Here is a 20,914-nt window from a genome sequence, read left to right as displayed (position 1 = left end):
CTCAGCACGCTTTCACGCTGATAGAAGGGAAATAAATGCAGTCGCTGCTGGCTGGGGCAGGTCTCTACCGGCGCTGAGGCTCCAGCCGCTTGCGCCTGCGCAGAACCGGGCGGTGGGGGCTGCATGGGGGGAGGGGCATTCAGGAGTCCGCCCCGCCTTCCTCTGGCTTCTCCCGGCTCTGCCTCTGTTCCCAGCCCTGCCACTAGGGGTGGCCGCGGTCTCCGCAGCGGCAACATTCGTGTTGCAACGCGGCGCAGGTTTCCAGCCGGGCTCTTTTTCCAGCCGGGCCCCAGCATGGCTGCCCCCAGGGCTCTAGGTTGGCGAGGCGCCGCGTTCTCGTTTTCCTGACAGCCCCTGGCTTCTCTGCTCTACTTTCCTTCCTCAGGCCATTCCAGCAGACATGTTTGCCAAGGCTTTTCGGGTCAAGTCCAACACGGCCATCAAGGGGTCGGACAGGTGAGGGAGAGAAAGGGCCTGCTCCGCCCACAAGGGCACCCAGCTATTTCTTCGAGCCGGTCAGCCCACAGCACAGCCCTCTTTGGGCTGGGTCAGCCGTCCTGGGGTGGAGGCCGAGGGCTGTACTCGGGGAAGGGACCCCAGGGCAAGGGTGGGTTAGACACACTTTGGAGGTGAAAATGGAGGGGAGGCCTGACATATCTCTCAGGGTGCGTTTTGGATATTCTAGTGAGTTTAAAAGAAAACGTACAATGCAGTCTATTTAAGGCGTGGAGGATGCAAAAATGCAGGAATACGAGTCCCTGGCCTCCAAAGAGCTGCGAGTCCCTTGGGAAAGATCAGATGGGGCACAGGGAACTACAAGCATACAAGAAAAAGTGTCAGTGATTACTTCTGGCAGGAGAGACAGATGGAGAGTGAGGTGGAAGAGGATAAGGCACATGTGGTAAGAACTATATCTGTTCAGACAGTGCTGCAAATGCAAATGTCACGTTTCCAATTTTGGAACCAGTGTTCTGTAGTTACTCTTTGGGCTCTGGTATAGTTATTTAATCATAAGCCACCAGATTTGCCAAGCATATATGAGAAAAGACTGGGTCTAGGGTTAGGCACGGAGTCAGGAAGGCAGGGTTGAGTGTCCAGTGTCAGGCTAACTTGGGATGCTCACTGGGTCTCAGTTTTGCTCTTTCTCTGTAAAATGGAAAGACTTGCCCAGGAACACAGAAAGTGAAAATAGGTAAGACATTGGATGAGAAACAGAACAGGATTTTTCAGAAGGGTGTGCTACAATAGGGCATTCTAAATCAGACAGTCTTTCCTTGGCCCCCATGATTTTATAGTGTTTCCTCAATATTTATTCAATCCATGCAGACAGCATTCATACCAGGTATTGGTGTGATTTGTGCAGGAGAAAGCTTCGGGCTGATGTGGCGGCTGCCTTCCCCACTCTTGGAACCGATGGGGTCTCTCAGTTAGTACCTGGAAAGGAAGAGCTCAACGTTGTGAAGTTGTATGCTCACAGAGGGGATGCAGTGACTGTGTACGTGAGTGGTGGTAATCCCATCCTATTTGAACTGGAGAAAAATCTATATCCGACAGGTATGGCAGTAGGATGGAGATGGCCGTTACTGTAGTCCTTGCCTAATATCTGTTTCTCCTTATTTCTTCCAGTATCCTCTCTTCCTTAATGCAAACAAGTTGAAAATCTCCCTATACCATCCCTAACGATCTTTTTGGACCTAGTATCCCTAGAATTGAGTCTTTCAAGAGCAGAAACTACTATAGGAGCGAGGGAAAAAAGGAGCTGACGCAGAAAAAGGGTGATTGCCAAGGGAAATTCTGAGATGAAGGAATAATAGTTTATAGTAGGTTGATCAACAGAGGTCTTGAAAACAGTGGAATTTCAGGGTATGAATGTTTCTGAAAACTATCACTAGCAGGATTTTCTTAACGTACCAAAGAGATACTGTTATCGGAAAGAAGCTGAATTAATTAAACTACGTACTGCACTGGCTTAGGGATGTACTTCAGTCAAGATACCACTCAGGGGGTCTTAGGCTCTGCCTGGTGCTCAGGATTCTTTGCTTTCTCTCTTTGTCACAGGTCTCAGAGACCCAGTGTTCTTTTTCTGTTTCCCATAGCTGCAGACTCCTGCTTTGTCACTTGGGGCTTTCTTTCTCCAAGTTTGACTGGAAAAGTACAGTGCAGTGCAATCCTTAGGCCACTCCCCTCGGCCTCCCTTTGCTGCTGTACAAACATAGGCCTTTCTGATCTAGAGTATTATTGTCAATACTACAGAAACAGAATAAAAATAATAAACATGGGAAAGTTTCAGAATTTCTTATAGGGTGGTACCCTGTTCTTAGGTTACTTACTTCCGAGGTGATGAAGGGAATCCTCAGTGGGTCTGTGTCCCCACTTTTATCCCCTGTGGCCATCTGCTGCTGCAGTCCCGGTGTAACAACAGGTGCCTCCAGACCCAAGTGACATCCAGTTTCCTAAGTCTGTCTTCTTTAAGAATGAATTCTCTGTGGCTCTCCCCTCCCAGCCTTCTCACTGGCTTTGAGTTGAGTTTCTTTTCTGCATCCTAATGAAATCAACCTTAGTTTCTGGCTTTGCCACTGCTCCAGGGGATTGACTCTTTGGCCTTTAATGTTTCCTGGGTCTCTTTTTGGACAGTGTACGCGCTGTGGTCTTATCCTGATCTTCTGCCAACGTTTACAACATGGCCTCTGGTCCTCGAGAAACTGGTGGGGGGAGCAGGTAAGAGGATTTTCCTGTATTCTGGCTACTGCTTGAAACCCACTTAGGAAGGGCCGGCTACTTTAAGAAATGTACCTGTTCATTGAATTCATATGTTTGAAAAATGGAGTTTATCCCCGTGTGTTATGTCTCTCACTTGGCTGCTCCCATGAGCCCTCTGGACCTCTCTGACCGTTTGTAAGGCTTAAGTAAGATAAGCGATGTGAAAGTACCTCGGAACTGCCGAGGGCTATACTGTAAATCAACAAGCTGAACTTAGGAAACCAGGATAAGAGATTGTGCAGTTGGACCCCCAGCTTGGTGCTTTGATATGACCACTAGCACCCCACCCTCCCCCCTACCCCCTGCCACAGTGGGAAAAGATCTGCTACTCAAGTTGCCATTTTAAATTTTCATTATAAATAATGTAGTTGATAATTACATTAACGTTTATTGAGTGAGTAAATGAATGATGAAGTAAAACGTGAAATTAGATGGAGGCAGAACATAAATTTCAATGCTTTTTTTTGCTGCAGATTTGATGCTGCCAGGACTAGTGGTGCCCCCTGCTGGTCTGCCTCAGGTACAGAAGGGTGACCTCTGTGCCATTGTCTTGATGGGAAACAGGTACTGTGCTGGCCAGCTGTGCCTTTGGGGCAAAAATTTAAGTAAAACTGGGGAGGGGTTAAGGAATGACAACTTTCTAAATCATATGGATAAAGGATTAAGAGTAAAAAAACAGATTCTTCTGGAAGAAGAAGAACGTCTCAGCGAAATAGATGTGTGGGTTGTCCACACATCTGGGCCAAGTATATTTGCTGCTCCTCCTCCTCTTCTCCTTCTTCCTTCTTCCTTCTTCCTTCTCCTTCTTCTTTTTTATTTACAGAAGAGTTGCAAAGATAGTACAGAGTTCCTATATACCCAGCTTGCTGTAATGATAACATTTTGTATAACCATAGTTATCAAAACCAGGGAATTAACACTGGTACAATACCATTAACACAGTTGCAAACTTTATTCCAGTTGTTCCACTAATGTCTTTTTTTTTTCCTCTTCAGAGATTCATTCCAGAATACCACAATGCATTTAGTTGTCATGTCTTCTTGGTCTCCTGCCTGTGACATTTTCTTGGTCTTTCCTTGTCTTTCATGAGCTTGATACTTTTCCCCCATCATCCACATCATCATCTTCATCTTTTAGTTATTTCAATAGCTTTATCGAGATATACTTTACATACTATAAAATTAACCTGTTTCAAATGTACTATTCAGTGCTCTTTAGTATACTTACAGTGTTGTGCAGCCATTGCCACACTGCTTTTTAAAAATATGGGTAATAGCCCTGGCTGGTGTGGTTCAGTGAATTGAGTGCAGGCCTGCAAACCAAGGGGTCGTTGGTTCAATTCCCAGTCAGGGAACACTCCTGGGTTGTGGGCTAGGTCCCCAGTAGGGGGCGTGCGAGAGGCAATCACATGATGTTTCTCTCCCTTTCTTCTTCCCTTCCCCCTCTCTAAAAATAAGTAAATAAAATCTTAAAAAAAAAAAAATATTGATAATGTAGGAAGTAATAATATGAACAATTCTGAAAAATTAAAACCCCTCTTATCTCACAATCCTTTTCTCCTAGAAGTAACCATCATCATTTTGATTCATACCTTTACCAACCTTCTTCAGTGTATGTAAAATGTATGATTTAGGGTTTAAGTATACAAACAAAACAGAATTATACTTTATCTATATTGTTTTTCTGTTAAGATAGTGTGGGCACTTTCCATGTCAGCAAGCTCAGATATACTGAATCTTTTTACCTGTTCTGTGGTGATGGAAGAGGTCCTCTCCTAGTGGACATTCCGGTGTCCCTAATTGTCTCTATCAAAACATCATCTTACTGATGCCTCTAGGAATACCAGCACCAATATATTTTTTAAAGTAAATACTGTTGCCCTACGAAAAAGCTGTATTAGTTTTCACTCCCATCTGTGGGATGTGATTTCCCTGCATTCTCACCAATACTGGGTGTGCTGGGTCCTTTTCATTTGTGTCGCCCTGTGTGAAAAATGACATCTCATCATTTTATTCATTGCTTCTTTGAGAAAGAGAGAGAGCGATCATAGGCATGGGGGGGGGTCAGTGTTGAAAGATCTTATTTTTGCTATTGACATTCTCCAATTTACCTTAAACCTTTGGAACCAAGCACCTAGAAATGTTTCCTTCTTTGTTTACCTGTAGCAAAACTTGCGGTTGAAAAGAATGGTGATATCATTGTTTTTCCCTCTAGTATTCTGTTGAAGATAGGAGAAAACTCATAAATGTGTATTTAGCCTGCTCAGTTGACCTTTAGAATTCATATGGGGATGAAGCAAGGGGGTGGTTTGTGGCGGGAGATAAGGGTACAAAGAAATTTGTTGAAACTACAAGCTGTGTTTGAGACTGAAGTTTCAAGGCATTGACCCAAGGGTGGAAGAAAATGATGCCCTTCTCTTAGGAGCTGGGAAAGAAACCAGATTCAGAGTTTCTGTGACAGTAATTGACCTATGGCACAGGAGGTACAGCTACCAAGTTGGCAAACATGTTTTTAAGTTTAGGTGTTGGGAACACCTTCTTGAATCTCCCTGGGGCCTCGGTGACCTTCCCCCACTGTTACCCAGCCGTCACCGATGCACACAGGCAGTGGGTGTGCACACAGGCAGTGAGTGTGTCATCCCAGGGTTACTCCCTGGGATGACAGAGATTTCCCGTTTGGGCTTTGGAAGTTTTTGTCTTTCCTATAACTGGGTGTTTTTGACATTCTGGACACACCCTGTTCTTAGATAGTTACACAGAGCAAGTCCTGTTACAAAGAGCCAACTCTGAAGGGACGGTTGGCGCCACTGTTTCTCTCCTTTCCCTTCCCTGTGACGTCCCTTGGCCTAACTCAGGGCACGTGAATGGCCTCCCTTCTGAACTTCAGTGTCGGGTGGCTGTGTCTTCTCGAAGGTAGAGGAAGTAACTTATATTTTTGAAATGAAAGATATCCTGCCATGGGTTATCATGTCCTGCCTGGGTTTATTTCATAATAGGGATAAAACACAAAGTGACATCGTCAGAAGAGGAGTTACTTATAAGAGAGGGAATAGTTGGTCAAGGGATTCTTGACAGTCATATCTCTAGGTAATCTGAAGGGAATTGAGACTGGACTGAGTTTAGTTTTGTGAATCTAGTGGACACTTCAAATTGGCAACTGTGGTGTTCCCATCACATGTGTGGAGAGGGGTTCTGACAGGTGCTGTCCTGGAAGACTCTCCCCGACCATGTCCCTGGCCTCCTCCTCCTCAGAGCCCCCGTTGCCGTCGGAGTTGCCGCCATGTCCACACCGGAGATGCTGGCCTCGGGCCTGAAGGGAAGGGGCTTCGCCGTGCTGCACACGTACCAGGACCACTTGTGGTGGGTTCAGTGTTTTTGCTGCTTCACAGGGAGCTGTGCGGGTGGGCAGGGCATGGGGCCAGCATGCAGGAGTGAGGGTGTTGGTCACTGCTGTGTCCTGAGGCAAGTTGCTGACCCCAGACAATAATTTCCTTGTTAAATGTGAAGAAATAGGTGCAGGAGTTTTTTTTGTTTTTTGGTGTTTTGTTTTTGTTTTTTGTTTTTTGGTTTTTTTTGCCTGCTCACAGAAGAAAAATTACAGAGGACTTGGATTATTTTCTAGGTGGGTTGCAGAATGCTAGGCCTGGAAGAAGGCCTTAGGGTAGCTACTCTGCCTGTTAATACAGGGATAGTATTTGCATTCACAGCTGTGGTCAGTGGGGCCTTATCTGCCATGTGCACTTAAGCGTTTTTTGGCCCCTTGACGAGTGCTCAGAAAGTCCCCTCCTGAATCCCAGTCTAAGCAGAGAAGACCCTCGGGCACGGGGCAGTGATTGCATCATGTTGTTCAGATATTGCGTCCCAGATCTCCTCTCCGGGGGGAAGCTACACTTTCTCCTGCGACAGTTGCTTTCTGGAGCCACACACCAGTTTGCTCTCTGGTTATTTTCTTGTCATTTTACCAAAGCAGTAAATAGTGCTTTCTCTAGAAAGCAGTATACCTGGTCTTTTGGCCAAGTGTTGTGGCCTTCCGGTGCAGATAGACTCATTCTGACATTTTCAGCCCCCCTTTGGAGGTACTCATTTTGCAAGTATTGGGCAAGCCCTGCATTGCTGGGGCACAAGTCATCAGCCTGTGGCCAGCAGACAGAGCCGCTTACTGTCGTCCTCCTGGCACCTTGTTTTCTAGCCGTCTGAGCAACGGCAGTCAAGGGCATGCTGTCTACATGGTGTTATCAGCTGCTGCCTCAGCCCCCACTCCCCCCACCTTTTAAAAATATTTATGTTATTGAATAGCTTAGCTTAAACATACACCCTGGCCTCACTAGTTACCATGCTAATAAGCCTTGCTGCAGCTATTAGGTATACTTTGTTTGATGTACATAACCTTGGACAAGACCAGGCTTTGTCCTTTTACCACTTTCCATGCTCTGCTCCGTGGCACTGCTCTTCTGCCTCTCTCCCTAAGGCATAGTGCTGTAAAACCGCTGTAACCCCACGGGGCAGGTGGGATTGCATTCTGACTTGACACAGAGCTAGGGGCTTTGCCGTCCTTGAGCGGTCCAGGTGTTTGCAGTTTGTTGCAGCCTGTGAGCCTTGGGTGTTCGTATTTCCCCAAACTGGTCTGACAGATGCATTTGCAGTCTTAATTTTGTTACACAAAATATTTTTATTTTTAACTCATAACAATGGAGTACTTTTGGTGGTTTCTCTTTAAGTACTTTTTCTTTAGTCTTGCTCTGTCCCCAGATGTCTATTAATAATGCTATCATCCTTTGAGATAGGGAAGGGTTAAGAGTTACTCCCCATTTCAGAGATGAGGAAACTCAGGCATGCGAATTTTCTGGGCTCAGAACTGGAAATAGAGTTGAGATGCGAGCCCAGGTTCTCTGCCCTCTCCTGCCTCTATGGCTCTTACTCTTTGAACTCTTGGCTGACCCCTTGACCCAGGTTGGAAAGTGCTATGGTTGCTTCTTGGTGTTTCTGACATGAGATTTTTCCAGGCGCTCTGGAGACAAGTCCCCTCCACCTGTCATTGCCCCACTGGCCCTGGATCACCCAGATCTCAGTGAAGAGAAGGGGTCTGTCCCGGAAGACCCCGCCCTGCAGGAAGATATGAGGCACCTGGCTCTGGAGGGAGGGGAAGAGGAGAGTGGGGAGAATCAGCAGACGTGTGGGGAGAAAACCCTGCCAGGAGCCTCAGAAGACCCGAGCGTGGGAGGCCTGAACCCTGACCCCACAGACAGCAAGACCCTTCAAGGTACAGCGCTGGGAGTGGAAGGGCCACCTCCTCTCCGTGTAGGAGGCTGAAGCACTACACTGTCCTCTGGGCTAGAGCGACACCAAAGCTCTGGGAGAGGGCGGGCCCATCCTTATTTGTGGTGAGGGTGGTGCAGCAGCCTTTTGACATCTCACCCGGGAGTCTCGTTTCCCTGGGTGTCTGTCTGCCCTGGGCTTAGGACTGTTCCAGCTGCAGAGCCCGTGAAGTTTCCTTCTGTCAGAGAACCATTGGCCCCTGGCTGGGTGGGACTTTGTGCTTGTCCCCTTCTCTGGGGTCAACCTTCTTTAAAGGCTCTGTGCTCCAGAGGGTCTGGGACCTTTGGGACCTAGGAACGGGTTCCCTCATGGGAAAAGGGTGGGGGTGTGGAGCTGGGCAGGGAGCACCGGGCATCCTATGCCCCCAGGAAGGGTGTGGTTCTCGTCTTTTCCTGCAGAGCAAATGGATGAGCTGTTACAGCGATGCTTCTTGCATGCTTTGAAATGCCGAGTCACAAAGGCTGACCTCCCTTTACTTACCAGCACTTTCCTCGGCAGCCACGTGTTCTCCTGCTGGTACGGAAGGCATGGTGTGGGAAGGCAGCCTCGCGGGTCTCCGTCCTGCTTCTTGGCGGTGGGACAGGACAGGGCAGGTGGGGGCACTGGTCGAGGGACACGCTGTGGAAGGAGTGGAGTAGAGGGTTGATGTGCCCAGCAAAGTAGGTCCTGCGTTTTAAAAATGTAGCCAATGAAAGGATGTGAAGGAAATAAAGGTTAAAGCCCCCCAGACTCTCAGAGCACTGCCTCTGCTGTGTTGCTTCTGGGTCGCCTGTCACGAATCGGGCCGCACGTCCTGTCCAGGAGGAGTCCGGAGCAGCCCCTGCCAGGAGGCTGCTTCTGGAACTTGCAACCCCTCGCTCTTCTGAAAAGTAGGTGGGCCAGGGGAGGTTGTGTCAGGGGGCAGAATCAGTGTGAACCCTCATCCCTGCCCCAAACACGAGCCGCCGGGAGAGGGAGCAGCCCCTGTGGGCAGGACTGAGCTCGGAAGATGGAGCCTCTGGGTCCAGACGCCAGCTCCCCGGGCACTGGAGCAGGCGTGCTCCCCTCTGGGCTTCTCCCAGCCCTCGCTTCGAGCACCTGCCAGATTGCTGTCAAGATTAAGTAGCCTGGCATTTAGCAAGCACTTAATAAATATCACGTCAGGAGGTTTGCTTATTGATTTTTACCTGAGACTGAACTTTTTTTTTGTTCTGTTTTGTAAAAAGTGGTTTTACTGTAATTCCCTCCTACTTACATGTGAGCTTTTGTGAGGCACCCTAGACAAATGGGAGGTCTGGTGTGTGTGGCAGGCACTTGGTCATCTGTCCGACCTCGTCGGGTGGCACGGAGCTCAGGGACCCTGGGGCGTGCTCTAGATAGCCCTTCTTCCCCTGGGTGGCGGCTGGAGGGCGCCCTGGGGGGCCCGCTGCTGCTGTGCTGCTCACGTTCAGGGAAGACGTAAGTGGTGGGGAGCAGGAGCGAGTGCTGCTCTCCTGAGAACCAGCAGCCCCAGGGCCGGAACCAGCTCCCCCTGGAGGTGGGACTTCTGAGGCCACGGGAGGCTGTCCAGTCTGAGAGGCATCTAAAGCTGCATCCAGTACCACAGCCACTAGCCACGTGTGCCTGTTTAAATTTACATTAATTAAAATTAAATGAAATATAAAATGTGGTTCCTTAGTCACATTAGTCACATTTCAAGTGCTTAATAGCCACACGTGGCTAGTGGCTGCTGGATTGAATACCTTTTTGGAGGGACCTATGGGACAGCAGTGATGTAGCCCAGGGGTGTCAAACTCATTTCACCGGGGGCCACATCAGCCTTGCGGTTGCCTTCAAAGGGGCAAATGTAATGTTAGGACTGTGTAAATGTAACTGCTCCTTAACTAGGGGCAAGGAGCTTGGTGTTGCCGCCGGGTAGAGACAAGGTGCCCGGCCTGATAAAACGAGGTGGAGAGCTGGATTCAGCCCATGGGCCTTGTGTTTGCCACCTGTGCTCTAGAGTATCCTAAAGTCTACATCCCCGCCTGGGAGACCCCTGTCCCCCTGCAGAGAGCTCTGGAATAGCGGTTTCCTCCCAAATCGGTTGGGGGGGCTGGAGGAAAATGCCTCCTCTCAGTGTCAGGCAGGTCCCACACTGCGGCTTCATAGCCTAACTTGCCTTTCCATCTGCCATCAGCCCTGAAGGACGGCAACTGGACATAAAGAAGTCAAGCTACAAAAAGGTAAGCGGCACCTTCTGTATGTACCCACAGAGTTGTGTGGGGGCACACGTGACGTGAGCTGGGCGCACACTGGGGAAGCCCTTTCTCCAGCGCTCAGGCTGGAATTGAGCCTTTCGATTCCAGGTATTCTGGGGGTCAGGGAGAAAGCTCTCCCTGGGCTGAGGCAGGTGGGCACCCATTCCCTCTCTCCTCTTGAGCCTTTATGTCTGATCAGAGCTCAGAAAGGCTTCACCACTTAGTTTCTAGGAGCTTCTCACCCCTTGAGCCTCTGGGTGGGGGCCTCCCAGTTTCTTTGATGAGGGCAGGGAGTGCCCCACGCCCTTCCCCAGGACCTGCCTAGCTCGGTGTCTGGCGCATCCTAGGTGCTCAGTGTGTGTGATGAAGTCCCCTACCACTGGCCCTCTCTCCCTTAGCTCTCTAAGTTCCTGCAGCAAATGCAGCAGGAGCAGATTATACAGGTGAAGGAGCTGAGCAAAGGGGTGGAGAGCATTGTGGCTGTGGACTGGAAACACCCGAGGTGAGTGCAGGGGGCCTGGCCACCGTAGCTCAGCTGGCCCCAGGGCACCTGGGCCGTGAACTGGGACTTGCCGAGACACTAGCATAAAATGTGTTTTTTCTTTCCTTCTGCTGGGTTTTAGGATCACATCTTTCGTCATACCTGAGCCCTCCCCGACCTCCCAGACTGTCCAGGAGGGTGGCAGGGAACAGCCCTATCACCCTCCAGATATAAAACCCCTCTACTGTGTCCCAGCCAGCATGACCCTGCTCTTCCAGGAGTCTGGCCACAAGTGAGTTTTTGGAGAGCAGCCCTTCTCTGCCCGCTTGGTACTCTGGCCTGTAGTTCCTCTCCACCTGCGTAGTGTTCTGTGACTGGCAGCACCTCCTCTGCCCTGACCTCCCTTCCTCCCAGATCCAGCTCAAGCCTCCTTCCCAGAAAGTGTCTCTGGACTAAATGAATGAGAGAGTAGGCCTCTCTTTTTTCTACCTGTAATTATTCTTTACAGTTTACATGGTCCAGCTTACTACCTCAGTCGTCAAGAAAAGGGAAGAAAATAAGTCAAGAAGCTGGGGAAAGCACCCTGCTGAGCAGGGAACAAGTCCTGGTGTTTGCAGGTTGTCTCCTGGGCCACCACGAACTAACCCCAGTCCCTTCTCACCTAGGAAGGGGAGTGTTCTCGAGGGCAGTGAGGTCCGAATGATCGTCATTAACTACGCCAAGAAAAACGACCTGGTGGACGCAGACAACAAGAAGTGAGTGGGTTGAGAGGAGACTGTCTGCATTGTTAGCACTCATCTTTCGTGGACTCAGACGGTCTGCGGAGGATGTCTGGATGGAGGGGCAAGTAGAAATAATCAAGAGCAGGGCTTCCAAACCATGGGCCGTAGACCCCTGGAGTTACCGTCTGGGGTGTTCCGCTCCACATGTGCTGCCATCATTGGCTGTAGACGGAGCAGGTGTGACCTCATGTCTGTCCACTACTGATGTTCAGATGCGGGTGCTCATTGTGAGGAGTTTGCTAAAATGCAAACGTTAAAGACTTTGCCACGGTCATCATAGCTTTTAGCTCTCTTCTCTTTTCTCAGTTCCTGGATATAGAAGGTAAACTACTAAATGAAGAGCATTCCATAATTTTAATTTTTACTTTCAAAAGACATCCTTATGATCAAAACATTGTACTGGCCTCATCATGGTTAGTAGCAGAACTGAACCAAGAATCCTGGTCTCTGAATTTTCCCATCCCACTTCCCCCTCCACCACCTGCTTCTCCCTCGTCTTAGGAAGGCACACTGGTACCTCCACGCACAGGTGCATTGCTTCACGACTGGGGCACCGTTTGGGTTCTAATGCTGCTGAAGGACTACAAGGGGTGTTATGATCAAAGGTGAATCCCGAGCTGGCCTTTGGGTCAGAAGGGGCAAGGCTAGGATTTCTTCACTAACAGCCTGTTTTTGTCCTGCAGTCTCGTGAAACTGGATCCCATCCTGAGTGACTGTGTCTTAGAGAAGAGTGAGCAGCACACGGTCCTGAAGCTTCCGTGGGACAGTCTTCTGACCAGGTAGCGGGCATCGGTGGCCCCTCTCCAGTGTTCCGGCCCCTGCCCTGAGTGTCTGTCACACTGGACTTTGGAATCGTCACTGTCTCAGTCTCTGACTTTCCCCCGTAATTCTTACCGTGTCAGTCTGCATAAACACAGGGTGATTCTGATGCGGAGGGTCTTTGGAACTACACAAGGCAACACAAAGTAGGGGAAGTTGAGAGGGAGAAAGAGAAAGAACACTAATTAAAAATAAGAATTTCATAAAGATTTAGAAACAAAAAGAAAGCTGAGGGGGAATTGTCTTGAAGTCTTCAAAGGAAAGGTTCCTATACTCTTTTCCATAGAACCGAGGCTGAAAATAATTTATATCAGGAGTTTGCAAACTTAGCACCGTGGGTCAGATCTGGTCTGTTACCTGTTTTGTAAATAAGGTGTTACTGGGACACAGCCACGCCCACTTATTTATATACTGTCTGTGGCTGCTTTCGGGCTACAAAGGCAGGGTTGAGTGGTTGCAACAGACACCGCATGGCCCTTAAAGCCTAAAATATTTACTGTCTGGCCCTTGATAGAAGAAATTTGTCAAAATCCATATATGACAGCAAAAGAAACTGTGATTAGATAAAAGGCAGAAACTTGGGAAAGGCATTCTATAATAGGTGCATTATTGCAGCAGGTCAGAAATGTGACCTGGCACTTTCTCAGGCCAGGTGAGGTGGGGTTTTGAGACAGGTGGCAAACTCCTTCAAGAAACCTGGGCGAATTCTCCAAAGGCCAGGCCAGTGGACGGTTTCCGGGGGTTCGAGGCACTGATGTGCCTTTCCCTGAAGACTGCAGTGGGTCTCGACTTTGGCCGCACCTGGGAAGCTTTAAAATGTGTGTCTGCCTGGTCAGTTTCTGCGGTGACTGGTCTGGGTGCAGCTCCCTAGGTGATTTGAATGCTTCTCCTGTGCAGCCTCGGGCGAGCCGCTGCCTGCTGGGGGAGGGGTGTGAGGAAAGGGCTCCTGGTGCTTTATCAGTCTGCAGCTCACTGACGCCGTTCCAGGTGTTTGGAAAAACTGCAGCCTGCCTATCAGGTGGCCTTTCCCGGACAAGAGCCCATTGTGAAGAAAGGCAAAATCTGCCCAGTGGACATCACCCTAGCACAGAGAGCTTCTAACAAAAAGGTAATGTAAACAAAGACACAAAGTTTGAAGATGGTGATTTCATGTTCCTGCTAAGTTCTGGTCTCTCTGATGTGGTTGGAGGTTTTCAGATTGGCCCTGAACCCCTCAGAGGTGATTTATAAAACACCCATGTTTGTGTGACTGGGCTGGGCCCCGTATAAAACAGGTAGGGCTGACTCCTCACTCACTGCCCTCTAGGGTTCCGTGCCAGGAAACTGGCCTGAACCTGGTTCCAAAGGTTCATATAAATTTTATTTTATTTTTTTTTAGAGCTATGTTGCAGGCGTTCACCTCTTCTTCATTCGATTACCTCCTGGGCCTTGCTCAGTGAAAACAGCTTGTGCAGAATTGCTAAAGGAACTGACTGTGCTTAGTTTGGCCACACAAGGCCTTAGGGAACCTGTCCTCACATGGAAAGCGGTCTGCGGGAAAAGGAGTGCACCTGTTCAGTGTGCCTTGAGAAGACAGCAATAGGATGACTGGGTGGAAGTCCCAGGAAGACAGACTTGGGTCAAATAGAGAACTTTCTAGTGGTGCGTGGTGATGAGCATGGGCTTTGGGGTTAGAGATGTGGGTTCAGACGTGGCATTTGCCTCACTGCTTGGCCTTGAGCAAGTCACTGAATGTCTTGTGGCCTGAGTGTCCTTGTGTATAAAGATGGGAACAGTGCCTTCCTTGTAAGGCGCTGTGAGGGTCGGCGAAGGAGTGTGCATGGGTGAAGCACTTGGCATAGTGTTTGGCCTGTGAGCATCCCGTAAGTGAGGACCAGTAATAACCGTGATAGTAAGTAGGAACAGCCACTGTTTCTCGAGTTTGTAATTTATGTGCTAGACTCTGGACTGAGCAATTTATATATATATTAGCTTATTTAAACACTCACTTTTATATTAATTAGAATTATCCAAAATTAAAACTGGTGCTTTCTAAATGGAGTTATTTTCTGGAGGTCTGCAAGCAGTGATCCGACAGCTGCTTGCTGGGATTTCGTGCATCTGTCGGGTGGGCACAGATGTGACTCCCGGCGTCTCACTGGTTCTGCGACTCTCTAGGGCTGGAACCCTTGGGCCCATGTAGGTTATTTGGGGCTTTTGTGGTCTTTACTGAAAGCAGCCCTCCCCGACCCACTCCTGATAGAAACGTGCTTCACCAGTCGTGAATGAGAAAGAACTTGTTAAAGAAATGGGGAGAACTGTGACTTTTAAAAAGTGTTCTTTTTCATCTCAAAGTTACCTACTTGTCATTTGGGAAGTTGATGAAACAGAAAAATGCAGGTGTTGCTGATGAGATACTTGGTATTAAGAACTATCATTTATTTACCTTTAGGTGTGATGGTTTCATAGTTAATGTTTTTAAAAGTAACTATGTTTTGGAGATGCATCCTGAAATATCTGTGGGTGGAATGATGTGATGTCTAGGAGGATTTGCTTTAAAGCAACGTGAGAATAGGGGGTGGGTGTAGATGAGTCAAGGTCGGCTATGATTCGATAACTGTTGGAACTGGTGGTGGGCACATGGGAGCTCACTATACTGTTCTGCTGTTCTTTATGTTTTAAATTCTCCATTATAAAAACACTTTTTAAAAAGGTATATGTTATATGTGGGATAGAGAATATTTATCCCACTAAATATATAGGGTCCAGCAGCAGTAAGGCCTGCTTAGGTGTGGTCGGTAGGGTAATAATATAGGTGTAATATTGTATTTTTCAGATCATAAGATGCACCTAGGTTTTAGATGAAAATGGGAAAAAAATTTTTGAAGCAAAAAATGTGGTAAAATATTTAATAACATAAGTAACATATTTCCCCAAAGTAAATGTAAAGCTACATTCAGACTATAAGATGCGCCTTCTTTTGGGTGCACCCAAATTTGGGGGGGAGGAAAGTGTGTCTTCTAGTCCAAAAATACATTAGTTTATAGCTTTATATGAACATTTCATCTAAAATGTCATATGGTGTGCCTGAGTGTGATATTGTTCTGTTTACAGAATCCCATGCTCATGATTTTGTAATAAAACAAGGGCTTATTTGTGCTGGACCCTGTATAACACATATAGTAGCCGGGCTGGAAAGAATCTATTTACAAGTACAAAAATAAGTTATCTGGGTGAAAAGACACCGTGCTGGTAGGGATGATGGACACGGGGGTGATGAGGCTGCTGAGGCTCTAGAAGGCCTTTGGGAGGGAGGGCACCTGGTCTGCTCCCACCATCCGGCTTTTGTCCCCTCAGGTGACCGTGGTCCGGAATTTGGAGGCCTATGGTCTGGACCCATGTGCAGTGGCTGCCGTCCTGCAACAGCGATGCCAGGCTAGCACTACAGTCACCCCTGCCCCTGGGGCCAGGGACAGCCTGCAGGTCCAGATCCAGGGAAACCAAGTCCACCACGTCGGCCGGCTGTTGCTGGGTGAGCATCCCCTCTGAAGAAGCAGAGCCATTGATCTGAATGGTGAAAATCTTCCCACCAACTCACTCACTCTGGTTCTCATAACACCCCTGTATGTATATCCCACATAGCTTTTACCAGCCAATGAGAGGTGGAGCTAATGTTTGAACAGGTGGATCCTTTGACCCCAAGTTCAATGCTTCTTCCATCATCCTATTAGAGAACCTTTCTTTCTGGTCCTTCTCTTTTTATAAACATTTGTTGAGCACCCAAACTGCACTCGGCATTTGCTGGGCTTTTTGCAGGTATATTTCTCTTAATCATAGTGATGCTGCAGCACTGTAGATGAGTAAACTGAGATAATCAACTATCTGGTGCTGCAGCTGGGCTCTGGACGTTGATTGGTCAGAATGCAGAGCCTAAGTGCTTTTGACCAACCCTGGGTCCTCAGTTCAAGCCATTTTCCACGCCTCTGCCTAAGTCAGCTTTCTAAAACACATGCGTTTATATCACTCTCTTCTAAAAAACTTTTTATACCTCGTCAGTGCCTTCAGAATGAACTCCTAAGGTCAGAAACTAGACCCTCTCAGCCCAACCAACCCCATCATGCTCTTTGGCAACCCCTACATGCCCTGCCAGGCCTGGGCCATGCTGGACTCCGCCTGTTGCCCAGACACACGAATGCATCCATGCTTGGGTGCTCACCTCCTCTTCCTCCCGCAGCCCAAGTCTGCCTGACCCTGAAGGCTCATTGGCCAGCTTTGGGGTCACGGGAAGCCTGTCTCAGTGCATGCCCCATTTTTTTCTCTTTCCTAAAATTAGCACTTGAAAAATTGCTAATGTAGCACTTTCCAATTGTGATTGTATTTCTGGTTAGTGTCTGCAACTTGGCTAATTTTTTCTAATGTCTGAACTTCCTGCTGAGCATCTTCAGTCAGAGACCTTGCCTTTTTCATCCTTTTTTTTTTCTTTCATGCTCAGGGCCTGGCATATAGAAAATGCTCAGTAAGCAAATTGATTTTGTGATCTAAGGCAGTACCCAGCAGCTAACTTGGAGAATTCAGCCTTTCTAAGTGAAGAGCTGTGTATGAGGTGCTGAGAAAAAATACAGAGGAAAAGAGACGAACATATGACTGAACAGAGACACACATGTTCTCACGAGAAAGTTCTAAATGCCTGAACTACACCTAGCAAGTAGCTATCAGTGTGAACATTACTGAAATGCACACGTCAGTTTTGAAGTATAAGAAGAAACACTTCATCCCAGGAGGCTTCCCGTAGGAGTTGAGTTTGAGCTGGTAGTAGCAGAGCAGACCCCGTGGTGGGCGTTGTTTGAACAGAGGCTGACAACAGGAATGAGCACACAAGGGGGGCGGGGGAGGGCCAGGAGGCAGCTGTGTGGGTCGGGAGCCCATGGGGTCAGGGCCAAGGAGAGGCACTGCGCCACAGCATGGGAGCCGTGGGAGGGCAGGATGGGGGAGCTCGAGCCCCACTGATGGGTTTCTGCTTTGTGGGTTGCAGAAGAGTATCAGCTTCCTCGAAAACACGTCCAAGGCCTGGAAAAGGCCCCCAAACCTGCCAAGAAGAAGTGACGGACTCTCGTTCGTTCATTCAAGTTTGTGGAAGTCGAAGCTCTGGGCTGGTCATTTATAGGAGCATTTTCAGCTTTTGCAAATAAGAAATATATAATTCTTTACCAAAATAAATTTCTATTCTAATCTAAATCTGATTTCCTTCATTTCCTCCACTTAGCTAAAATGTACTAAATGTTCGAGTCAGAGCCACTTTAAATCAACGGAAGAGGCTGTTGCCGCACGCCTCCTTCATTCCCGTGCGTCAGCGGTTTTAGCTCCTCCCCGGCCTTCAGGGCCCGACAGCCCACCCAGCGCTCAGGCAGCGGGGCTTCCTGTGATTTCAGAGTCCCTCTGCCAGCAGTCCCCAGCCTCTTGCTCATCGGTTCCTACTACCTGGTCACCCTTCTAGCCCCCAAATAGATCCTTCCCCTCTCTAAAGGGTTATTCACACAGAGAGCAGAACCCAGCTGCTGTCGTCCGTCAAGGCAGAAGCTGCAAGGATTGGCCCTGAACTGCAGCAGCACAACCTAGACAGACGTTCGAGAGAAAAACAGAGCGTGAGGACGTGGGTTTCTGCACAGTGACCCTTCCTCAGTGACAGCACGCTGCCACCGGCAGTGGCACACTGTGACGTGCCTTCAAGATGACGGCTTCCTCACAGCGAAGGCTTATCCACAGACGCATTCTTTAGCTCTAGACTTCCTGACCTTCATAATGGGGCTTGTGGAAGGGGTCTTTGGTGGGTTTTCAGAGGGCGCACGAACTCCCTAGCGTGGTATGCAAGATGTTGTGTGATCATTTTCCCAAGAGAGGTTACAGGCTTCTCTCCAATTCCCAGCGGGTCACTTGCTGCCCAGAAGGTTCAGAGCCGCTGCCCGGGGCCCTGCTCAGGCCCCGGAAGTCACTTCTGGGACCAGAGCTCTCCCTGTGCAGCAGGAAGGAGCGAGGGCTGAGCCGGTCGCCTTTGAGTTCTCGGTTTTACCGTCACAAACAATTACACTTCCATTTACTTATTTTTTTTTCTCATCTCACTTTTTAAAAGAAACTGAGGTAAGAAAGACTTGGAAACATTCACAGTGCACTCACACATTATCCACCTGAGCGTGAAAAGAAAGGGGTGGGCATGAAACCGTGCGATGCCTCCTCCCTTTTGCTGTCAGGCCCAGGACAGCAGGCCCCTCCGCTGCGACCGTCAGCAGACTTCATCCTGCTGGTCCTGCCTCTGCCGGCCTGCGCACATGGAACTGAGAGAGCAACTTCTGGAAGTTGACCCCAAACAAGACCACATTACAGCAGAACCTTTGGGCGGCTTGGTCTGAGGGCGCATGGCATGTACAGCAGTGCTGAAATGCGGTTCTTACGTGATGACAAGGAACACGCACTGCTTTATGAAGGTCTCACAGACACGGTTTGTTTCGCACAGTCTTGGAGGGGTTGGAGGCACAGAGAAGCTGTGTGTTGCCTCGTTAATCCCTGCTGACATCGCACAGCCAGTAAACGGTGGGCTGAGTCTCACATGAACATCCACTCAGCTGCAGCTTAACTCGGATTCTGCTGTGACACAGAGCTCTCAAGGCCTGTGCTTCGCGTGGTTCCCCCAGTGATGCGTGCACCTCTGCGTCCGGCTGTCCTCCCTCTCCTCCTTTTGGCCACAGAGGCACAGGTAAGGAGGCAGGGGAGAGTTAGGCTGTGTGGTGCACTCTTTTTTCTATGTGCTAAACCCAATAATCTCTGTCAAAGCCAAACGTAGAACTTTGAACTCAATCCCATGTTGTAACCCAATGAGTTTCAGTGAAAAGCAGAAACTGGTTCATTTCTAGGTTTTGGCACATTTATTCAAAGATAGGCTTCTTGGAAGCCTAGGAGGTGAACAGGTGTTACAGTTGTGCCCTATTCTGGAAAATTTTAAGAACATGTATTGGACCTTCCCTCCTGCAGGGAGGTGGGGAGTGCGCTGAGCGGGCGCCGGAGCCCCTGCAGCCTGAGGCCCGTTCACTGCACTGTGTGTGGTCAGTCCTGGAGGCAGGCGAGAACTTCTGAGTAACTTTTATGTGGCTATTCCGTGGTTACTGAGGCCTTCCTGTCACGGAAGTTAGATAACGCTAAAGCGAAGGGGGAAAGGGACTGTGCTGGTCACCTCGTCTCACCCTCTTCCTCCAGGTGATACGATCTCAAACTTTCAACCATATTCCTATTTTATTTCTGAATACAGGCATGCCTTGGAGATATTTCAGGTTTGGTTCCAGACCACTCTAATGAAGCAAGTATTGCAATAAAGTGAATTGTAATCTTGCTGGCAGAGGGTTTTGCCTTTAATTTCTAAAAAACACAACATCTGTGAAACACAGTAAATCTAGGTAAGAAATAGAAGGCACACACTTGGCCAATAGACATGTGAAAAGACGCTCAACAGCAGAGAGATGCAAGTCAAAACCACAGCGAAGCGGCACCTCACGCCCGTCAGGATGGCTCTCTAAAGGTCAGCAGCCCTGGCTGGTATGGCCCCATGGGCCGGGCTGCAAACCTAGAGGTCACCAGTTCGATTCCTGGTCAGGGCACAGGCCTGGGTTGCAGGCCAGGTCCGAGGTTTGGAGCACGCAAGAGGCAACCAACCAACCAACCAACGTTTCTCTCCCTCTCTTTCTCCTTCCCCTCCCCTCTCTCTAAGAATAAATAAGATCTTAAAAAAAATCTCAACTAATTACATGTGTTGGTGAGGATGTAGAGAAAAGGGAACCCTCACGCATTGCTGGTGGGAATGTAGATTGGTGCAGCCAATCCATACTGTTCTCCCAAACAGTATGGATTTTTCTCAGAAAACTAAGAAAAGGACTACTGTAAGACCCAACCATCCCACTTCTGGGTATTTAGCTGAAGAAAACAAAAACACTAGCTTGAAAAGACATACGCACCCCTGCATTTGCTGCAGCGTTATTTACACTAGCCAAAATGTCAAAGCACCTAGGTGCCCGTCGAAAGACAAGTGGATAAAGATGTGATATAATATAATGAAATAGTAGCCACAAAAAAGAACAAATTCCTGCCCTTTGTAACAACATGAATGGCCTAGAGGGTATCATGCTAAATGAAGTCGGTCAAAGACAAATACTGTAGATTTTACATAAATGTGAAATCTAAAAAAAAAAGGAAGACAGAATGAACAAAACAGAAACAGACTCATAGACACAGAGAGCAAACTAATGGGTACCCAAGGGGAGGGGGCGGCGGATGGATGAAAAGGGCGCAGGGGCGTGGCGTACAAACTTCCTGTTACAACTAATTCATGGGGATGTAACATACAGCACAGGTGCTACGGAAAACAGTATTGTAACGATTTGGGGTGGTTTCACATCGTTACTAGACTTACTGTATCACTTTGTAAAGCATATGAATGTCAAATCAGTGTGCTGTACGTCTGAAGCTGGTATTTTGTGTGTCAACTCTACTTGAATTTTTAAAAAAGAACAAACTGGAAGC

General features: G+C 48.4%; 1 protein-coding gene across 2 annotated transcripts; it reads left to right on the top strand.

Moving 5' to 3' along the window:
- The first annotated feature begins 215 nt into the window (after positions 1–215).
- Positions 216–17,587, top strand: EIF2D (eukaryotic translation initiation factor 2D). 2 transcript variants are annotated; one of them, XM_045841444.1, is made up of 15 exons: positions 216–456; positions 1,364–1,554; positions 2,635–2,718; positions 3,234–3,324; positions 6,012–6,119; positions 7,763–8,019; positions 8,474–8,591; positions 10,231–10,276; positions 10,690–10,793; positions 10,915–11,064; positions 11,438–11,527; positions 12,238–12,333; positions 13,361–13,481; positions 15,710–15,884; positions 17,385–17,587. In XM_045841444.1, exons 1-15 carry the CDS (start codon positions 401–403, stop codon positions 17,453–17,455), a joined length of 1,758 nt encoding a protein of 585 aa, XP_045697400.1. In that variant the 5' UTR covers positions 216–400; the 3' UTR covers positions 17,456–17,587. The 2 variants fall into 2 exon arrangements, with proteins under 2 accessions (XP_045697400.1, XP_045697401.1); XM_045841445.1 differs by lacking the exon at positions 216–456 and having other exon boundaries at positions 1,363–1,495.
- Positions 17,588–20,914: the final 3,327 nt, after the last annotated feature.

This window comes from Phyllostomus hastatus, unplaced genomic scaffold (genome assembly GCF_019186645.2).
Source record: "Phyllostomus hastatus isolate PE091 unplaced genomic scaffold, TTU_PhHast_1.1 phas_contig_36, whole genome shotgun sequence".
In the NCBI taxonomy this organism is placed as follows: Eukaryota; Metazoa; Chordata; class Mammalia; order Chiroptera; family Phyllostomidae; genus Phyllostomus; species Phyllostomus hastatus.
Note: the sequence above shows the minus strand (reverse complement) of the source record. Positions and strands in the feature narration are given on the sequence as shown.